This window comes from Schistocerca cancellata, chromosome 10 (assembly GCF_023864275.1).
Source record: "Schistocerca cancellata isolate TAMUIC-IGC-003103 chromosome 10, iqSchCanc2.1, whole genome shotgun sequence".
Taxonomy (NCBI): domain Eukaryota; kingdom Metazoa; phylum Arthropoda; class Insecta; order Orthoptera; family Acrididae; genus Schistocerca; species Schistocerca cancellata.
In genome coordinates, this window is record NC_064635.1 from 225,989,335 (window position 1) to 226,007,606 (window position 18,272).

The window sequence follows — 18,272 nt, forward strand, 5'->3', positions numbered from 1 at the left end:
AATGAAGGTCGCTAAAGCCTCAGTACACTATCTCTTATGAGGTAGTCTGTGGGTCATAAGTAAATTTATGAAATCATTTTAGCACACAAATAATATTTTCCAAATGCTACATAATTTTTGTTTTACACTGAACTTACAATTACTTATTTGCCTTAAAAACTCATTGTCAGTAACACATTTAAACTTCACAAATGATACTGAAGATGAATGCATAATAAAAAGCAGAAAATTACATGTCTTTTTATACAGATGGAGGTCATTTCTGGTATTAACCTTACGGCAAAATAGCAATAGGCACATAATTATTATAAACTAGATCTAAGCCTCAAACCTCTGTCATTCATCATCTACGTCTCTCTCAGAATGTATGCTCACAAGTCTGTATGCTCACAAGAGTCTCAGTGGAGGTGGTGAACTTCTATGGTGAGTTACATCACTGCAGTGAGAGGTCACCTTCAGAGGCTGCATCCATTATACACCTCACCACTGTAGCCCAAGGAGTGAAAGAACTAATCAACCTTTACCAGTTGTAGTCTCTCACCAAACTGGTACTGCTTTTGTCACCAACAGAAGAACACCAGCTTATTGTATATTGTATTTTCACAGAGAGCTATTAACTTTGATTTGTCTGGTGTAGTTGAGTTTTGGAAAGCTCTATAATGCTCACGATACAGAACTTATGAAGGTTAATAACAGGAACATACCAAGTACTGAACCTTTTGTGAAATCCATACTTAATAGCAAATCAGTCAGTGTTTTCCCCTGGGAAAGTCAGTCAGTTTAGCCATCACTTGCTAATGTCACTCTTATGCCATACTGATTCCAGCGGTGGCACAAAATCTTAACACCATCACAGTGGGGTGACAGGGACTGTGTGCCAGATGGTACTTCTGCTGCTACAGTGACTCCAGCACCATTCGCCACATGCTGAAACCTGTGTGACCAAGGGAAAAGTTTTTATGAAATACTACCAGATGATGATTCTGTTCATGTTCACTTAATTGCATAACATCTTGATTGTTTATAACCATCTCATACTACTATGAACTGTGCTACCATCTATGTGAAATTTATTGACTGTATTTGTGCTTCAGTCACTATGCTAACAACTGAAGTTTCCACACTATCACTATTGTACAGACACATTAGCTGCACCTGCCAGGTGACCCTTAAATGACAAACAATGAAAAATCCAGAATGAAATAATAATATGAAAAGGATAGCTGCTACTCCATTGCCTAGAAACAGTGACTGTGTGTGTGTGTGTGTGTGTGTGTGTGTGTGTGTGTGTGTGTGGGAGGGGGGGGGGGGGGTGGCACACACGTGCGCGCACTCTGTTTCAGAAGGACCACCTTTTTGTCCTAGAGCTTGAATGTTTAGCAGCCTGCAACTCAAGCCTCCTCTGTTAAGTGATCATTATCTTAAAATAGGTTACCAAAGCCATGAATTTGCTTAAGGGTAGAAACGTGGCTGTTGTACTTGTTTGTATTTTTATTTAACACTTTGTACACAATTGGCGATTTTTGGCCTTGCAGGCCATTCTCAAGTACTACAGGCATCAGAACACAGAGTGTGCTGGTATATTCTTCGTGGCTCTTAATATCTGCAAGTTAATGTGGGTGAGTAGGGAAAATAGTACTTTAACATTCGACAACAGCATTAGCAGTGAGCTGCTTGACATAGTTACCTCGAATATCTCAGTATAACACTGCAAAGTAAAACGAAACAGAATGCTCACGCAAGGACAATAGGTGGGACGGCAAATGGTCAACTTTGGTTTATTGGTAGACTTCTAGGAAAATGCACCTTTTATAAGATAGACCATATGTAGAACACTAATGCAACCCATTCCTGAGTATTGTTTGAGTAGTGTTTGAGTGTTTGGGAGCCCCATCAGGCCTGATTAAAGGAAGACATTGAAGCAATTCAGAGACAGGTTGCTAGATTTGCTAGAATTATGGAGACACTTGTCAACTTAAATGAGAATCCATGGAGGGAGGATTAACATTCTTTTCATGGAACACAAACTTGGAGACAACATTTAAGCTGACTGCATAATGATTCTACTTCCACCAACACACATTTCACCTAAGGGCCACAAAGCTGAGAGAAATTAAGGCTCGTATGGAAGCATATAGACAGTGGCTTTTCCCCTCATCCCATTTGTGAGTAGAATAAGAAATGAAATGACTATTAGAGGTACAGGGTACCCTCCCCATACAAAATACAGTGGTTTGTTGAGTGCATATACAGATTTAGATAAGGAAGCACAAATAGCAAGATATTGCATTATAACTAACGGATGCCGTGAAGCTCAAAGTGAGAGAGTAGATACACATGCGTAAAATTTAAAAAATAAAAATATTGCTTTTAATTTTGATGCTTCCACGAGTAAGCTCTTGATTTCGGAATGATAATGCATGTTACATACAATTGGAAACATTCCTGTTCCTGGCTCACCTGCCATGGTAGATATTGGGAGCTATGATATGAGTGTGTGTCTTGAAGTTTGCCAGTTCCAGCTGTTTTTCTCTGAGTCTTTGTTCCACATTTAACACTTGTAGATACAACATATGCCGTACTACAAAAATTTACTCAAGATTAGATACTGAAAGAAAAATTTTGACCCAAGAAGTCACCAAAAACAGAACAAAAACAGCTCCCAAATTGCATGTCCTCTCCTTACCCCCACCATTCACAGATTGCTTCTCCCAACAGGCACTGTTTCCGTATACAATGCGGCCTCAGTGGCCAGACAGTAGTATGTGTGAGAGTTGTGCTGTGTGTGTGTGTGTGTGTGTGTGTGTGTGTGTGTGTGTGTGTGTGTGTGTGTGTGTGTGTGTGTTTTCTACTTTAGAAGAAGACCTTTAGGCTGAAAACTCAAATGTATAGCAGTCTCTGTTGTGCCTGTCCGCAACATTTCCTCCACACGGTGAGTAGCAATCTATCCTTTTCATAATTATGTTGGAAGATGTCTGATAGAGTTGGCAAATAGCAGAGCTACAGTTCAAGCAGCTACTTAATTATTTCAGCTATATAGAGTGCCACTTTTTTTTGGGAGGGAGGGCATTTTGTGAATTTTCTGGATTATGATAATTTTTCTGAACACACTCCAAAATTCCCTGTCATAGTTATGTATGGGACTGACACAATTACTTAACTTCATTGCTAAGAAACACACCTGTGCAGCTCTGTCACTGGTACTTATCATCCACTGCCCACATACCCTCTTGTTCCCATCACAAGTTTTGCCTACACTGCTTCACAAAATTCATGATTAGCAACCTTTTAGAACGAAAGTTACCTATGAAAAGTGTCACGACTCCAAAATAGAAACAGCTTTGTATTAGAGCTTTTAACTGTAATGTAATTCAGGTAGCATTTGAATGCTACATCAAGAAGAAGAGTGCCTACATTTTTATTTGGCATTTAATTATTCACAGCTGGTTTATCAAGTATTTACTGCTTCAAATATGGTAAACAACCTTACAATATACGAAATTTGCTCCTATTTCAGTAGATGTGAGCCCTCTTACTGTCCAGTAATGAGTTTCCAGGTATCTACTTACCACTTCACCTGTCACCCAGAACACACGGGTATCGAGGGCTATGCACCCGGTGCCGATACTCGCTGTCCCGCCCCACGCAACACCAGTGGGAGCTGCCCCGCCCCACGCAATGCCGGTGGCAGCTGTCTTCGTGCGATCCGTGCTGCCACGCGCAGAATCGATACACTGAGTACGGCCACACGCCTCTCATCTGGGGGCATTTCCGCTACGTGCTGCAACTCTGCACGCAGTGGTGGCCAGGGCAGCGACGCTGCACGCAGCAATGTGCGACGCATCGGCAACGGGGGCTGTTTCACTCTCCGCCTTAACAAAACTTGCAGTACTGCCGTATCTGGTTCCAATGTGTACAGTGTCTCTCTGAACAGTACCCTCGCTCGCAGTCTCGACAGCGCACGCGCAGTCTTCGATTGCCGTTCTGTGTACTGTGGTGCTGCTGCACGTGGTTCCACCTCGTGCTCTGTGTACAACACAGGGTTGCCAATCTCCTTGCCCACTTCAGTCCCCTTTGCCAGTATTGTCAGGTTTTGGATGAGCATGATGCGTCTGTAACATATATTTTTAACAGCTACTAAGTTTCAGGTATCATTATCACCATAGAAGGGGGGGAGGCTAATACGAAGTTATCAATAGAACACACTTAATTGGCGCCGACAAAACATATAAGGAGTGTTCAAATGAAAAGTTCTGAAATGTCTTAACAGCCGAACAGTTCGAAATTAGGATATGCTGTTTTGAGATATCGTAGTGAGAGATCTACAGACACGAATCTAGTGTCCAGTGTGGTCACGCACACTCGTGGACACGTGACAGGAGGGGAGTGCACAGTTCTGTTCCATTCATTTGGCACGGCAGTGGGTGTGAGGACATTGTGCCATTCACATTGAAAAATTTGGTGAGTGAAGTGCTTGGAGGCATTCTGACTGCAAAAGGAGTTAAATGGGACAAATGGGTGGAGATTTTAATTTGCCGGATATAGACTGGGAGACTCAAACGTTCATAACGGGTGGCAGGGACAAAGAATCCTGTGAAATTTTTTAAAGTGCTTTATCTGAAAACTACCTTGAGCAGTTAAGCAGAAAACCAACTCGTGGCGATAACATATTAGACCTTCTGGTGACAAACAGACCCGAACTATTTGAAACAGTTGACGCAGAAAAGGGAATTAGGGATCATAAAGCAGTTACTGCATCGATGATTTCAGCCATAAATAGAAATATTAAAAAAGGTAGGAAGATTTTTCTGTTTAGCAAAAGTGACAAAAAGCAGATTACAGAGTACCTCAACACAAAAGTTTTGTCTCAAGTACAGATAGTATGGAGGATCAGTGGACAGAGTTCAAAACCATCATACAACATGCGTTAGATGGGTATGTGCCAAGCACGATCGTAAGAGATGGAAAAGAGCCATCGTGGTACAACAACCGAGTTAGAAAACTGCTGCGGAAGCAAAGGGAACTTCACAGCAAACATAAATATAGCCAAAGCCTTGCGGACAAACAAAAATTATGTGAAGGGACATGTAGTGTGAGGGCTATGCCAGAGGCGTTCAATGAATTCGAAAGTAAAGTTCTATGTACTGACTTGGCAGAAAATCCTAAGAAATTTTGGTCTTATGTCAAAGTGGTAGGTGGATCAAAACAAAATGTCCAGACACTGTGACCAAAATGGTACTGAAACAGAGGATGACAGACTAAAGGCCGAAATACTAAATGTCTTTTTCCAAAGCTGTTTCACAGAGAAAGACTGCACTGTAGTTACTTCTCTAAACAGATGACAAAATGGCATATATCGAAATAGATGACAGAGGGATAGAGAAACAATTAAGATCACTCAAAAAAGGAAAGGCCGCTGGACCTGATGGGATACCAGTTCGATTTTACACAGAGTACGCGAAGGAACTTGCCCCCCTTCTTGCAGCGGAGTACCGTAGGTCTCTAGAAGAGTGTAGGGTTCCAAAGGATTCGAAAAGGTCATTCCCTTTTTCAAGAAGGGATGTCTAACAGATGTGCAGAACTATAGACCTATATCTCTAACGTCGTATTGTGTTCGAGTATAATGACTTTTCTGGAGATTAGACATCTACTCTATAGGAATCAGCACGGGTTTCGAAAACGACTATCGTGTGAAACCCAGCTCGCACTATTCGTCCACGAGACTCAGAGGGTCATAGACACGGGTTTTCAGGTAGATGCCGTGTTTCTTGACTTTCGAAAGGCGTTCGATACAGTTCCCCACAGTCGTTTAATGAACAAAGTAAGAGCATATGGACTATGAGACCAATTGTGTGACTGGATTGAAGAGTTCCTAGATAACAGAACGCAGTATGTCGTTCTCAATGGAGAGAAGTCTTCTGAAGTAAAGTGATTTCAGGTGTGCTGCAGGGGAGCGTCGTAGGACCGTTGCTATTCACAATATACATAAATGACCTTGTGGATGACATCAGAAGTTCACTGAGGCTTTTTGCGGATGATGCTGTGGTATATTGAGAAGTTGTAACAATGAAAAATTGTACTGAAATGCAGGAGGATCTGCAGCGAATTGACGCATGGTGCAGGGAATGGCAATTGAATCTCAATGTAGACAAGTGTAATGTGCTGTGAATACATAGAAAGAAAGATCCCTTATCATTTAGCTACAATATAGCAGGTCAGCAACTGGAAGCAGTTAATTCCAAAAATTATCTGGGAGTACGCATTAGGAGTGATTTAAAATGGAATGATCATATAAAGTTGATTGTCGGTAAAGCAGATGCCACACAGATTCATTTGAAGAATCCTAAGCAAATCCAAACTGAAAACAAGGGAAGTAGGTTACAGTACGCCTGTTTGCCCAATGCTTGAATACTGCTCAGCAGTGCTGGATCCGTACCAGAAAGAGAAGATCCCACGGAGAGCAGCGCGCTTCGTTACAGGATCATTTAGTAATCGCAAAAGCATTACGGAGATGATAGATAAACTCCAGTGGAAGACTCTGCAGGAGAGAAGCTCAGTAGCTCGGTACGGGCTTTTGTCAAAGTTTCGAGAACATACCTTCACCGAAGAGTCAAGCAGTATATTGCTCCCTCCTACGTATATCTCACGAAGAGACCGTGAGGATAAAATCAGAGAGATTAGAGCCCACAGAGGCATACCGACAATCCTTCTTTCCACGAACAATACGAGACTGGAATAGAAGGGAGAACCGATAGAGGTACTGAAGGTACCCTCCGCCACACACCGTCAGGTGGCTTGCGGAGTATGGATGTAGATGTAGATGCATTCAGCGCTGATGACAACTGTACAAGGGAGACTGTGTGGTTGTCACGTCAGTGAGAAAGTGGAGAGCCCATTTATGGGAAGGCTGGGGGCATTTGAGTGGTGACCCGATATCCCTACAGCCCGGACATGTTGACCTGTGAGTTTCGCACATGTGGTCAGCTCAATAATTCTCGAAGGCAAGCACTTCAACTCTTATGACAAAGTGAAGAACACAGTGGAGGACTGCCTCCTGTCACAGCCAAAAAAATTCCAAGATTGGGGAATCCTTTGGTTCATTAGACAGACGGAACTTTTCTTTTGAACAACCCTCAAATTACCAGTTATATATAAATAATTAACAGTTCGGATGACAGTATAAATGAGCAACCTATTGCCTGTTTTGATACAGTAACATATTTCACTGAAGAAAAGTGTTAAATTTAGAAGTTTTTAAAAAAAATTTTTCACACTGTTTTCTGAAATGGCAGTGACATGGTGGAAGCCTAAGAATCCTGTGCCCACACACTAGCTACATCGGCCACAATGTACTGTTTAAACCATGTTTTTCTTTCTTTCACTATTTCCGTGATCTCTGCCTTACATAAATTTTACAGTAAAAGTGAACAAACCCGAATGAGCATTCTCTAGTGCAGTGTTTCTCAACCTCTCAATACTCACTACCCAATTTTCAATCTTAATTTTCATTGTGTGTTCCCTTCCCCAACCCTCTTCCTCAAACAACAACATATACAATACTATACACTATGATATATTTTGATGCTAAAAATATAAGCCTTACAAATTACCAAGAATAAATAAATTTATTGCTATTTCACAATGCCAATCTCCTACATTGATAAAATCAAAATAAACGGTTATCTACAGTTTGCTGTCTTACAGATAGCACAAGAAAATACTGTCAAAGGTCTCAAATGTTGAAGAAGAAATCAGAATAGACTTCACAGCAAGATGTGAAATCTAAGGACAATTATTAATAAACTGCTCTTTGCATGGATGAGTTCTGCACTGAAAACAACAGCATTTTGTATACTATCATCATTTTCAATATCCTATGTTTATTTTCTGCACTGGCTGCTTTGAAGGCAGAATATAAATCTCAGCCAAACACAGAAAAAGCACTGAAACTGTGCGTTTCTAATACTAAACCCTCCTTTTCTACAAGCCATTCCCATGGGAGCCCCTGGTAACTGAATTTTTTTTTTTTTTTTTTTTTTAGTTTCTTATTGAAAAGTGAATTATTAAAAGCATTGTTCAGTGCTGATACAGCACTCTTTGTAAGTGCATTATATCAGTGTAAATGTGAATTTTAATTTTTTATTGTATCAGAATGTATTATTGAATTCACATTTTTTATTTTTGATAAGTTCGCAACCCCCATTTGATGTTGCTGGGCCCCACTATAGCTTGTAAATATAGACAAGGAAAAAATTCCCGGATCTTTCCCGGCTAAAAATTCACTTTTTCACCATATGAAAAAACACTTTTTCCGTGATTAAGTGACAGTAAACTTACCCTCTGAATTGTAAAACTTATGGATCCTTTAAATGGTTAAGGTTTTGGTCACCAGCATAGGACTTCCTAGCACTTTAGAAGACGAGCCCCATAGTAAAATAGGGAAAAACCACGTGTTTTGTAAAGATCTGCAATATGTAGCAGCATGTATGCTGCATATATTTGTATTCTGAAATTATATATTCAAATTACACCAAAAACAGCATGTTAGCTTTCAAAGTATTGACACTGAGCTTAGAACGCACTTTTGCAAGTCAATCATAGCCCATGTCACGTCATCTCGCGTGCCACTGATATCATATACTCAGAGCAAAGGAAACATGGTGTCAGCCAATAGCACAAAGTGAATGGTTTAAATTAATACACATAGTGCAGTTACAAGAAAGGCTAAGCTTTCGCATAAAATAGTAGTCCTTTTTGTGTGTGTTACAGTTTAATATACACCACACAAATGTGCCAGTAAAATGTTGAATATTGACATAAATGTTTGGTCTTCTGGGCTCAAAATTTTTTCTAAGTGACTGTCCCTCCAAGTGTTAAGCTTTAAATCAGAGTAAAATGCTCTGTGATGTAAGAAATTCAAAGAGCTTTCTCGCACGTAACTTAATTCATCTTGTGTAAAATGAAATTTACTTTGGAAGTAATACTTTGCAAACCACCATTCACAATATTTTCCCACAACCTGTTAGAATTATTTTTAGCAATTGCAGGGAGCACAAGAAAACAGGCATTACTGGGCACGCACAACAACGATGATGTGGAAAGCCTGTATGTTCGTACGTATATAGCGTTAAGAGATCTTACATTATGTCATAAACAAAACAGGGCATCATATGATACTCCAAGAACATCTGAATTTCGTAACTATACTAAAATGCATAATTTGGCTTGAAGTGCACATTTGTATCCCCATATTCACAAAGATGTAGGCCCCCCAACCTGATAAGCTTTTCAGTATGCTTTTTGGGATGCAAATTTTCTAGCAGTACCAGTACTGTATTATCTCGTGTTTTGTTCTTTATTACAGCATAATTCCATACGTTCCGGAATAAAGTGTGCATCTGAAATTCAGCAAACAGTTGAAATTAACCAATAGTGTGGAATGAAACACTTCATTTCAAATAAACTGACTGCCTCTACAGAAAAGATTAATAAAAGCCAAATCGACAAAAATAGATTCATTCTTTTGCAAGGTGATTAATGCTCTAGTGCGACAAATGTGGAAATAAAATAAAATCAGGAAATTAGCCTTCTGTAATTATGTGAATTTATTTAATTTACTTGATAACTCCAGGCCACAGAATTCCGTTTCTTCTCTGTAACCCCCCCTCCATTTCCTGTGAGAGCTGTAAATGAACAGGAAACAGCCAAATCACCAAACAAACACTGGTCACATGGAAACCTCCACTACAACTCAAACTGCTCTGTGCATACATGAATCTGGCAGCTTTGACACACCAAAATAATTTTCCTGCGTAGCTCCTGGCTGCTGGTTGGTACTGCTGATACAGCTAACAGCCACACTTCAAGTAGCCAGAAGCAGGAGTTAATACAGCTTATACACGACTCAAGCAAGCATCCGCATATGTCTGCTGGCAACTGCTCGAACGAACCTGATGTGACATCACACTCATCGGAAGCAGTTTGTTGTTGTGAAGCATTGCATAGCGTTCATCAAGCCTTTGACACATCTTGCCGTTGGCAGACACTTCTTATGTGTGCACTGTGTTTTGTTGTTGTAAATGGCACATTTCCTCATTTATGTTTTACTGCCACAGTATTATTCCACAGCAACAGAGTACAGTAAAATTCTTTGTTATAGTATCAGTTCTTACTAGTCAAAACTACAAAATTTAACTTAAATCTAAAACAATGAAAAATTCCCAGGTTTTTCCAGATTTCCTCCCAAATGAAAAAAGTCCCGGGTTTTGCCCAGTTGTCCCAAGGAGTATACATCCTGCACTAGAAGTGCGTGCCCCACAGGATCAGAATGCTCTAGGGCAGGGGCGGGCAGGAATCCTGCATGTGTGCAATGCAATTGCACGCGTGCAGTTAACAGGTGTTCTGCGTGCACACAGGGGCAAGCTGGCCACCCGCTTACCTCCCCTCCCCACCATACCTTCTGTCCACTCCTTCCTCTCTAATGCATTTTGTTTTTCTAGCTTGCTTTATTGAATGATGGAATAAGGTTAGCAGGAGTGCTTGAAATAAATTATGGTTTGAAAGAGTACCTATTAACTACAATACGTTTTATTTAATTATCACAGGTGGAGTTTACAATACGTTTAATATCTGGAACAAAATTTCTGCGTACAGACAAACGCAAACAGTTACGTAAATTTTCATCACTTATGTTTGCTCTTAACCGAGGCTTATTAATTCAGCAAATGGTTTTCCAGCTATCACTATATTAAGCGCAATTTTATAGCTTGCACGTACCGCTCGGCTATTATTGTTGTCGTCTTTTTTTTTTTTTTTTTGTGGTTTTAGGGCGCAAAACTTCTATGGTCATTAGCGCCCAGCCCGTGACTTAAGACAGTAAAAAACCGAAATTGAAAACAAGCAGCAATGGGAACAAAGTCATAAAATTGGAGAAAGTAAAAGTAGAAGGAATGCTTAAAAATCCACTACAGAAAGGGGGTGGTTGTCCCCAAAAAAAGCTTCAAATGACTGACGTCATTTCACTGTCACTAATAAACTGGAGAACGCGGTCGGCTGAGCGCGTGTCATCTGCTAGAGCGTAACGGATTAAAATAGGGGCACTCAATTAAAAGGTGTCTTACCGTCCACAGCTGAGAGCAGTGGGGACAGAGTGGGGGAGGATCACCGCTTAAAAGATGTCGATGGCTAAAAAGACAGTGCCCTATACGGAGTCTAGCTAAAATTACGTCGTCCCGACGACGCATTCGGGAGGAAGAGGTCCAAGCGCAAGGAAGGGCTTTCACTTCCCGCAATTTATTACGGGGAAGTGTTGACCAATGCGCATGCCATAAATGAGCAACTTTGCGACATAAACCGCTCCGTAGATCGGTGAAGGGAAGCGACTGAATAGCCGAGGAAGAGAGACTGCAGCCTTGGCCGCTATATCGGCCGCCTCATTCCCACAGATACCAGCGTGTCCCGGGAGCCAGAGGAACGCCACCAAGACGCCCCCCAGGTGGAGCAAGCGCAGACAGTCCTGAATCCGGTGGACCAGAGGGTGCACAGGGTAAAGAGCTTGGAGACTGAGGAGAGAGCGGAGAGAATCGGAGCAGATAACGTACTGTATCCGCTGATGGCGGCGGATGTAGTGGACAGCCTGGAGAACAGCGTAAAGCTCCGCAGTATAAACCGAACACTGGTCGGGAAGCCGAAAGCGATTTGGGGTGTCGCCAACAATATAGGCACTCCCTACACCTAACGATGTTTTCGAGCCGTCGGTGTAAATAAATGTGGCGTCCGTCATTTGTGCACATAGAGCAGCAAATGCCCGACGATAAACAAGTGTAGGGGTACCATCCTTGGGAAATTGACAAAGGTCACGGAGCAGGCAGATCCGGGGACGGAGCCAAGGCGGTGCTGTACCCCAAGTTGTCAAGGTGGTTTTAGGAAAGCGGCAGGAAAGAGAATGGAGCAGTTGACAGAAGCGGACTCCCGGGGGTAGTAGGGAGGAGGAGCGGCCTGCATACCCTACATCAAAGGAGGCATCGAAAAAAAGGTCATGGGCTGGATTAATTAGCAGGCATGGAAGACAGATGGCTAGCATAATGACTCAGGAGGACTGCTCGCCGATTGGACAGCGGAGGTTCAGCAGTCTCAGCATAAAGGCTTTCCACAGGGCTAGTGTAAAAAGCTCCAGACACTAAACGTAATCCACGGTGGTGGATAGAGTCGAGACGCCGAAGAATAGACGGCTGAGCAGACGAGTAGACTATGCTTCCATAATCCAATTTCGAGTGCACTAAGGCGCGATAGAGGCGGAGAAGGACCACTCGGTCCGCTGGACACGGAGGGTGTTAAGCGATCGCAGACAGCGAGCCGAAAGATATGAAACGTGGGAGGACCAGCACAGTTTTCTGTCAAACATAAGACCCAAGAATTTAGCGACGTCTAAAAACGGAAGGTTGACAGGACCTAGATGTAAGGAAGGCGGAAGAAACTCCTTACGTCGCCAAAAATTAACGCAAACGGTCTTACTGGGAGAAAAACTTGAGCCGGTTTCGATGCTCCAAGAGTGGAGGCGATCGAGACATCCTTGAAGACGTGGTTCAAGAAGGCTGGTCCGTTGAGAGCTGTAGTATATCGCAAAATCGTCCACAAAGAGGGAGCCCGAGACATCAGGAAGGAGACAATCCATAATTGGATTTATGACGATGGCAAAGAGTACAACACTCAGCACGGATCCCTGGGGTACCCCGTTTTCTTGGGAGAAAGTTCGGGAGAGAGTAGTGTTCACCCGCACGCTAAAAGTGCGCTCTGCCATAAATTCGCGAAGAAAAAGGGGCAGCCGGTCTCGAAAGCCCCAAGAGAACAGTGTGCGGAGGATGCCTGTCCTCCAACAGGTATCGTATGCTCTCTCCAGATCAAAAAATATTACTACCGTTTGGCGTTTGTTCATGATATAAGTGGAGAGAGCAACAAGATGGTCAACTGCAGAAGGATGCTTCCGAAATCCGCATTGGGCTGGTGTTAAAAGAATGCGGGATTCCAGCCACCAAGCTAAACGGTAATTCACCATACGCTCCAAAACCTTACAGACACTACTCGTGAGAGAAATGGGGCGATAGCTAGAGGGGAGATGTTTGTCCTTTCCAGGTTTCGGAACGGGAACGACAATATCTTCCCGCCACCGTCTGGGAAAGGTACTGTCGGTCCAAATTCGATTATAAAGGCGGAGGAGGTAACGCAGACTATGGGTTGATAAATGCAGCAACATTTGGACATGGATACCATCCGGTCCTGGGGCGGAGGAGCGTGAAGAAGTAAGGGCATGTTGGAGTTCCCGCATGGAGAAAACAGTATTGTAGCTTTCGTGATTTTGGGAGGAGAAAGCAAGAGGTCGCACTTCTGCTGCACGTTTCTTCGGGAGAAACGCTGGTGGGTAATTGGAAGAGCTCAAAATCTCAGCGAAGTGCTGACCCAACGAGTTAGAAATTGCGACGGGGTCCACTAAGGTATCATGCGCGACAGTGAGCCCAGAGACCGGGGAGAAACTAGGCGCGCCTGAGAACCGTCGAAGCCGACTCCAAACTTCCGAGGAGGGAGTGAAGGTGTTAAATGAGCTAATAAAGAATTTCCAGCTTGCCTTCTTGCTATCGCGGATGACGCGACGGCATCGCGCACGGAACTGCTTATAGCGGATACAGTTGGCCAAAGCAGGATGATGACGGAAAATGCAAAGAGCACGTCGCCGCTCACGTATTGCGTCACGGCATGCCTCGTTCCACCAAGGAACTGAGGGGCGCCAGGGCAATTCGGAGGTTCGTGGTATTGAACGTTCCGCAGCTGTAAGAATAACGTCGGTAATATGTGTGACCTCATCGTCGACGCTGGGAAAGCGACGGTCATCGAATGTCGCTAGAGACGAAAAAAGTGTCCTATCGGCTTGGGCAAATTTCCAGCGTCGCGAGCGCATATATGGCAGTGGAGGCTGCAGTCTAAGGACACATGGAAAGTGGTCACTCGAGTGTGTACCATCAAGGGCGAACCATTCGAAGCAACGAGCTAGCAAGGTCCAAATGAGATAAATTTGTCGTGGAGGCAGACAAAAATGTGGGGACCCCAGTGTTGAGGCAAACTAGATCCGCGTGGTAGAAGACGTCTAGCAACAGAGAGCCACGTGGACAAGGATGTGGAGATCCCCAAAGCGGGTGGTGGGCATTGAAGTCCCCAACCAGCAAATAGGGGGGTGGAAGCTGACCAAGAAGATGAAGGAGATCAGCTCGTGCCATTGGTGTGGATGATGGAATGTATACAGTACAAAAACAGAACGTGTATCCAGAAAGGGAAATACGGATGGCGACAGCTTGGAAGGAACTGTTTAAGGGGATTGGGTGATAATGGAGAGTATCATGTAGAAGAATCATGAGTCCTCCATGGGCTGGAGTGCCATCAACAGAGGGGAGGTCATATCGGACGGACTGAAAATGAGGGAGAACAAAGCGGTCATGGGGACGCAGCTTTGTTTCCTGAAGACAGAAGATGACCGGCGAGTAGGATCGTAAGAGGACCGACAATTCATCCCGATTGGCTCGAATGCCGCGGATATTCCAGTGGATAATGGACATAGGGTGAACAGAAAATGGAGGAATGTGACCAAGGGTGCTGTCAACTCAACGACTGCTCAGAGCTTGCGACCGACAACATGGAATGGCATTGAGCCGAAGGCAGAAGATCCTGATCCATAGGTTGGTCAGGAGCAGCTCCTGCCACCAGCGATCGGCTGGTTGACCGGCCACCAGCAGTGCGCCTCGGCGACACAGAAGACGGCCGAGGGCGATTTCCGCCAGGTGGTGCTGTAGATGGGACACGCCTTGGCGGAGAAGGAGAGGAACTGGGTTTCTTTATAGCCTTCTTGGAAGTATGATGTTTAGATGAAGGAGGAACCGATGGTTGTGAAGGTGCGGTACGTAAAAACTCTTCACGAGTATGCTTTTTTTTCGAAGACTTGGCATCTGACTTTTGGGCTCGAGATTTAGCAGAACCCAACGAAGGGTGAGCCATAGAGTGGGCAGGCGAAAGTGGTGAGGTTGAACGAGCCATCTTTGCGCTGGCCGATCTGACGACCGTGGCACTAAAGGTGAGGTCGCAAGTCTGCGTGGCCGCCTCCTTTGTTGGCCGAGGAGAAGCAAGGACAGTGCTGTATTTTCCTGTCTGAGGCACGGTGGGCTTGCGACTGTCGAATAATTTTCGAGCAGCAAAGGTCGACACCTTTTCCTTCACTCTGATTTCCTGGATGAGCTCTTCGTCCTTAAAAACGGGACAATCTCGAGAGGAAGCAGCGTGGTCACCCATACAGTTGGTGCAGCGAGGGGATGGAGGTGGACAAGCACCCTCTTGGGCATCCTTGCCACACGTAACACATTTGGCCGGATTGGAACAGGACTGGCTGGTGTGATTGAACCGCTGACACCGATAGCAACGTGTAGGGTTTGGGACATAAGGGCGAACGGAAATTATCTCATAGCCTGCTTTGATTTTCGATGGGAGTTGAACTTTGTCAAATGTCAAGAAGACAGTGCGGGTTGGAATGATGTTCGTGTCAACCCTTTTCATAACTCTATGAACAGCCGTTACGCCCTGGTCAGACAGGTAGTGCTGAATTTCTTCGTCAGACAAACCATCGAGGGAGCGTGTATAAACGACTCCACGCGAGGAATTTAAGGTACGGTGCGGTTCCACCCGGACAGGGAAGGTGTGGAGCAGAGAAGTACGCAGCAATTTTTGTGCCTGGAGGGCACTGACTGTTTCTAACAACAGGGTGCCATTCTGTAATCTGGAACAAGACTTTACAGGACCTGCAATTGCGTCGACACCTTTCTGAATAATGAAAGGGTTGACCGTGGAGAAGTCATGACCTTCGTCAGACCGAGAAACAACAAGGAACTGTGGCAACGATGGAAGAACTGTCTGTGGCTGAGACTCAGTATACTTACGTTTGTGAGCATTCATAGTGGATGGTGAGGAAACCATTGCGGAAGAATGCCCCATGATTACCAGCGTCTCCGATGGCGCGCTCCTCCCTTGTGGGGGCCCTCACTGAGGGCACTCCCGCCTTAGGTGATTTTGTTGTTGTTGTGGTTTTAGGGCGCAAAACTTCTATGGTCATTAGCGCCCAGCCCGTGACTTAAGACAGTAAAAAACCGAAATTTAAAACCAGCAGCAATGGGAACAAAGTCAGAAAATTGGAGAAACTAAAAATAGAAGACTGCTTAAAAATCCACTACAGAAAGGGGGTGATTGTCCCCAAAAAAAGCTTCAAATGACTGACGTCATTTCACTGTCACTAATAAACTGTAGAACGCGGTCGGCGGAGCGCGTGTCATCTGCTAAAATCGACGATAGATCAGGCGATAGCTGTAGACGGGAGCGTAACGGATTAAAATAGGGGCATTCAATTAAAAGGTGTCTTACCGTCCACAGCTGAGAGCAGTGGGGACAGAGTGGGGGAGGATCGCCGCTTAAAAGATGTCGATGGCTAAAACGACAATGCCCTATCCGGAGTCTAGCTAAAATTACCTCCTCCCGACGACGCGTTCGGGAGGAAGAGGTCCAAGCGCAAGGAAGGGCTTTCACTTCCCGCAATTTATTACAGGGAAGTGCCGACCAATGGGCATGCCATAATTGAGCAACATGGCGACATAAATCGTTCCGAAGATCGGTGAAAGGAAGCGACTGAATAGCTGGCCGAGGAAGAGAGACTGCGGCCTTGGCCGCTATATCGGCCGCCTCATTCCCACAGATACCAGCGTGTCCCGGGAGCCAGAGGAACGCCACCGAGACGCCCCTCAGGTGAAGCAAGCGCAGACAGTCCTGAATCCGGTGGACCAGAGGGTGCACAGGGTAAAGAGCTTGGAGACTGAGGAGAGAGCTGAGAGAATCTGAGCAGATAACGTACTGTATCCGCTGATGGCGGCGGATGTAGTGGACAGCCTGGAGAACAGCGTAAAGCTCCGCAGTATAAACCGAACACTGGTCGGGAAGCCGAAAGCGATTTGGGGTGTCGCCAACAATATAGGCACTCCCTACACCTAACGATGTTTTCGAGGTGTCGGTGTAAATAAATGTGGCGTCCGTCATTTGTGCACATAGAGCAGCAAATGCCCGACGATAAACAAGTGTAGGGGTACCATCTTTGGGAAATTGACAAAGGTCACGGAGCAGGCAGATCCGGGGACGGAGCCAAGGCGGTGCTGTACCCCAAGTTGTCAGGAAGGTTTTAGGAAAGCGGAAGGAAAGAGAATGGAGCAATTGACGGAAGCGGACTCCCGGGGGTAGTAGGGAGGAGGGGCGGCCTGCATACCCTACATCAAAGGAGGCGTCGAAAAAAAGGTCGTGGGCTGGATTAGCAGGCATGGAAGACAGACGGCTAGCATAACGACTCAGGAGGACTGCTCGCCGATTGGACAGCGGAGGTTCAGCAGTCTCAGCATAAAGGCTTTCCACAGGGCTAGTGTAAAAAGCTCCAGACACTAAACGTAATCCACGGTGGTGGATAGAGTCGAGACGCCGAAGAATAGACGGCCGAGCAGAGGAGTAGACTATGCTTCCATAATCCAATTTCGAGCGCACTAAGGTGCGATAGAGGCGGAGAAGGACCACTCGGTCCGCTCCCCAGGAGGTACCATTCAGGACACGGAGGGTGTTAAGTGATCGCAGACAGCGAGCCGAAAGATAGGAAATGTGGGAGGACCAGCATAGTTTTCTGTCAAACACAAGACCCAAGAATTTAGCGACGTCTGAAAACGGAAGGTTGACAGGACCTAGATGTAAGGAGGGCGGAAGAAACTCCGTACGTCGCCAAAAATTGACACAAACGGTCTTACTGGGTGAAAAACGGAAGCCAGTTTCGATGCTCCAAGAGTGGAGGCGATCGAGACATCCTTGAAGACGTCGTTCAAGAAGGCTGGTCCGTTGAGAGCTGTAGTAGATCGCAAAATCGTCCACAAAGAGGGAGCCCGAGACATCAGGAGGGAGACAATCCATAATTGGATTGATGGCGATGGCAAACAGTACAACACTCAGCACGGATCCCTGGGGTACCCCGTTTTCTTGGGAGAAAGTACGGGAGAGAGTAGTGTTCACCCGCACCCGAAAAGTGCGCTCTGCCATAAATTCGCGAAGAAAAAGGGGCAGCCGGCCTCGAAAGCCCCAAGAGAACAGTGTGCGGAGGATGCCTGTCCTCCAACAGGTATCGTATGCTCTCTCCAGATCAAAAAATATTGCTACCGTTTGGC

The 18,272-nt window shown here is 44.8% G+C and overlaps 1 protein-coding gene across 2 annotated transcripts in view; it reads right to left on the reverse strand.

Moving 5' to 3' along the window:
• Positions 1 to 73: 73 nt before the first annotated feature.
• The window catches only part of LOC126106549 (uncharacterized), a 105,858-nt gene continuing 87,659 nt past the window's right edge, over positions 74 to 18,272 (reverse strand). For both annotated transcript variants that reach the window (XM_049912887.1, XM_049912888.1), the window contains 2 exons: positions 3,570 to 4,112; positions 74 to 934 (listed from right to left, as the gene is read on the reverse strand). In XM_049912887.1, the coding sequence (XP_049768844.1) occupies positions 3,608 to 4,112 (505 nt within the window). In that variant the 3' untranslated portion in view covers positions 74 to 934; positions 3,570 to 3,607. The remainder of the gene's footprint in view (positions 935 to 3,569; positions 4,113 to 18,272) is intronic.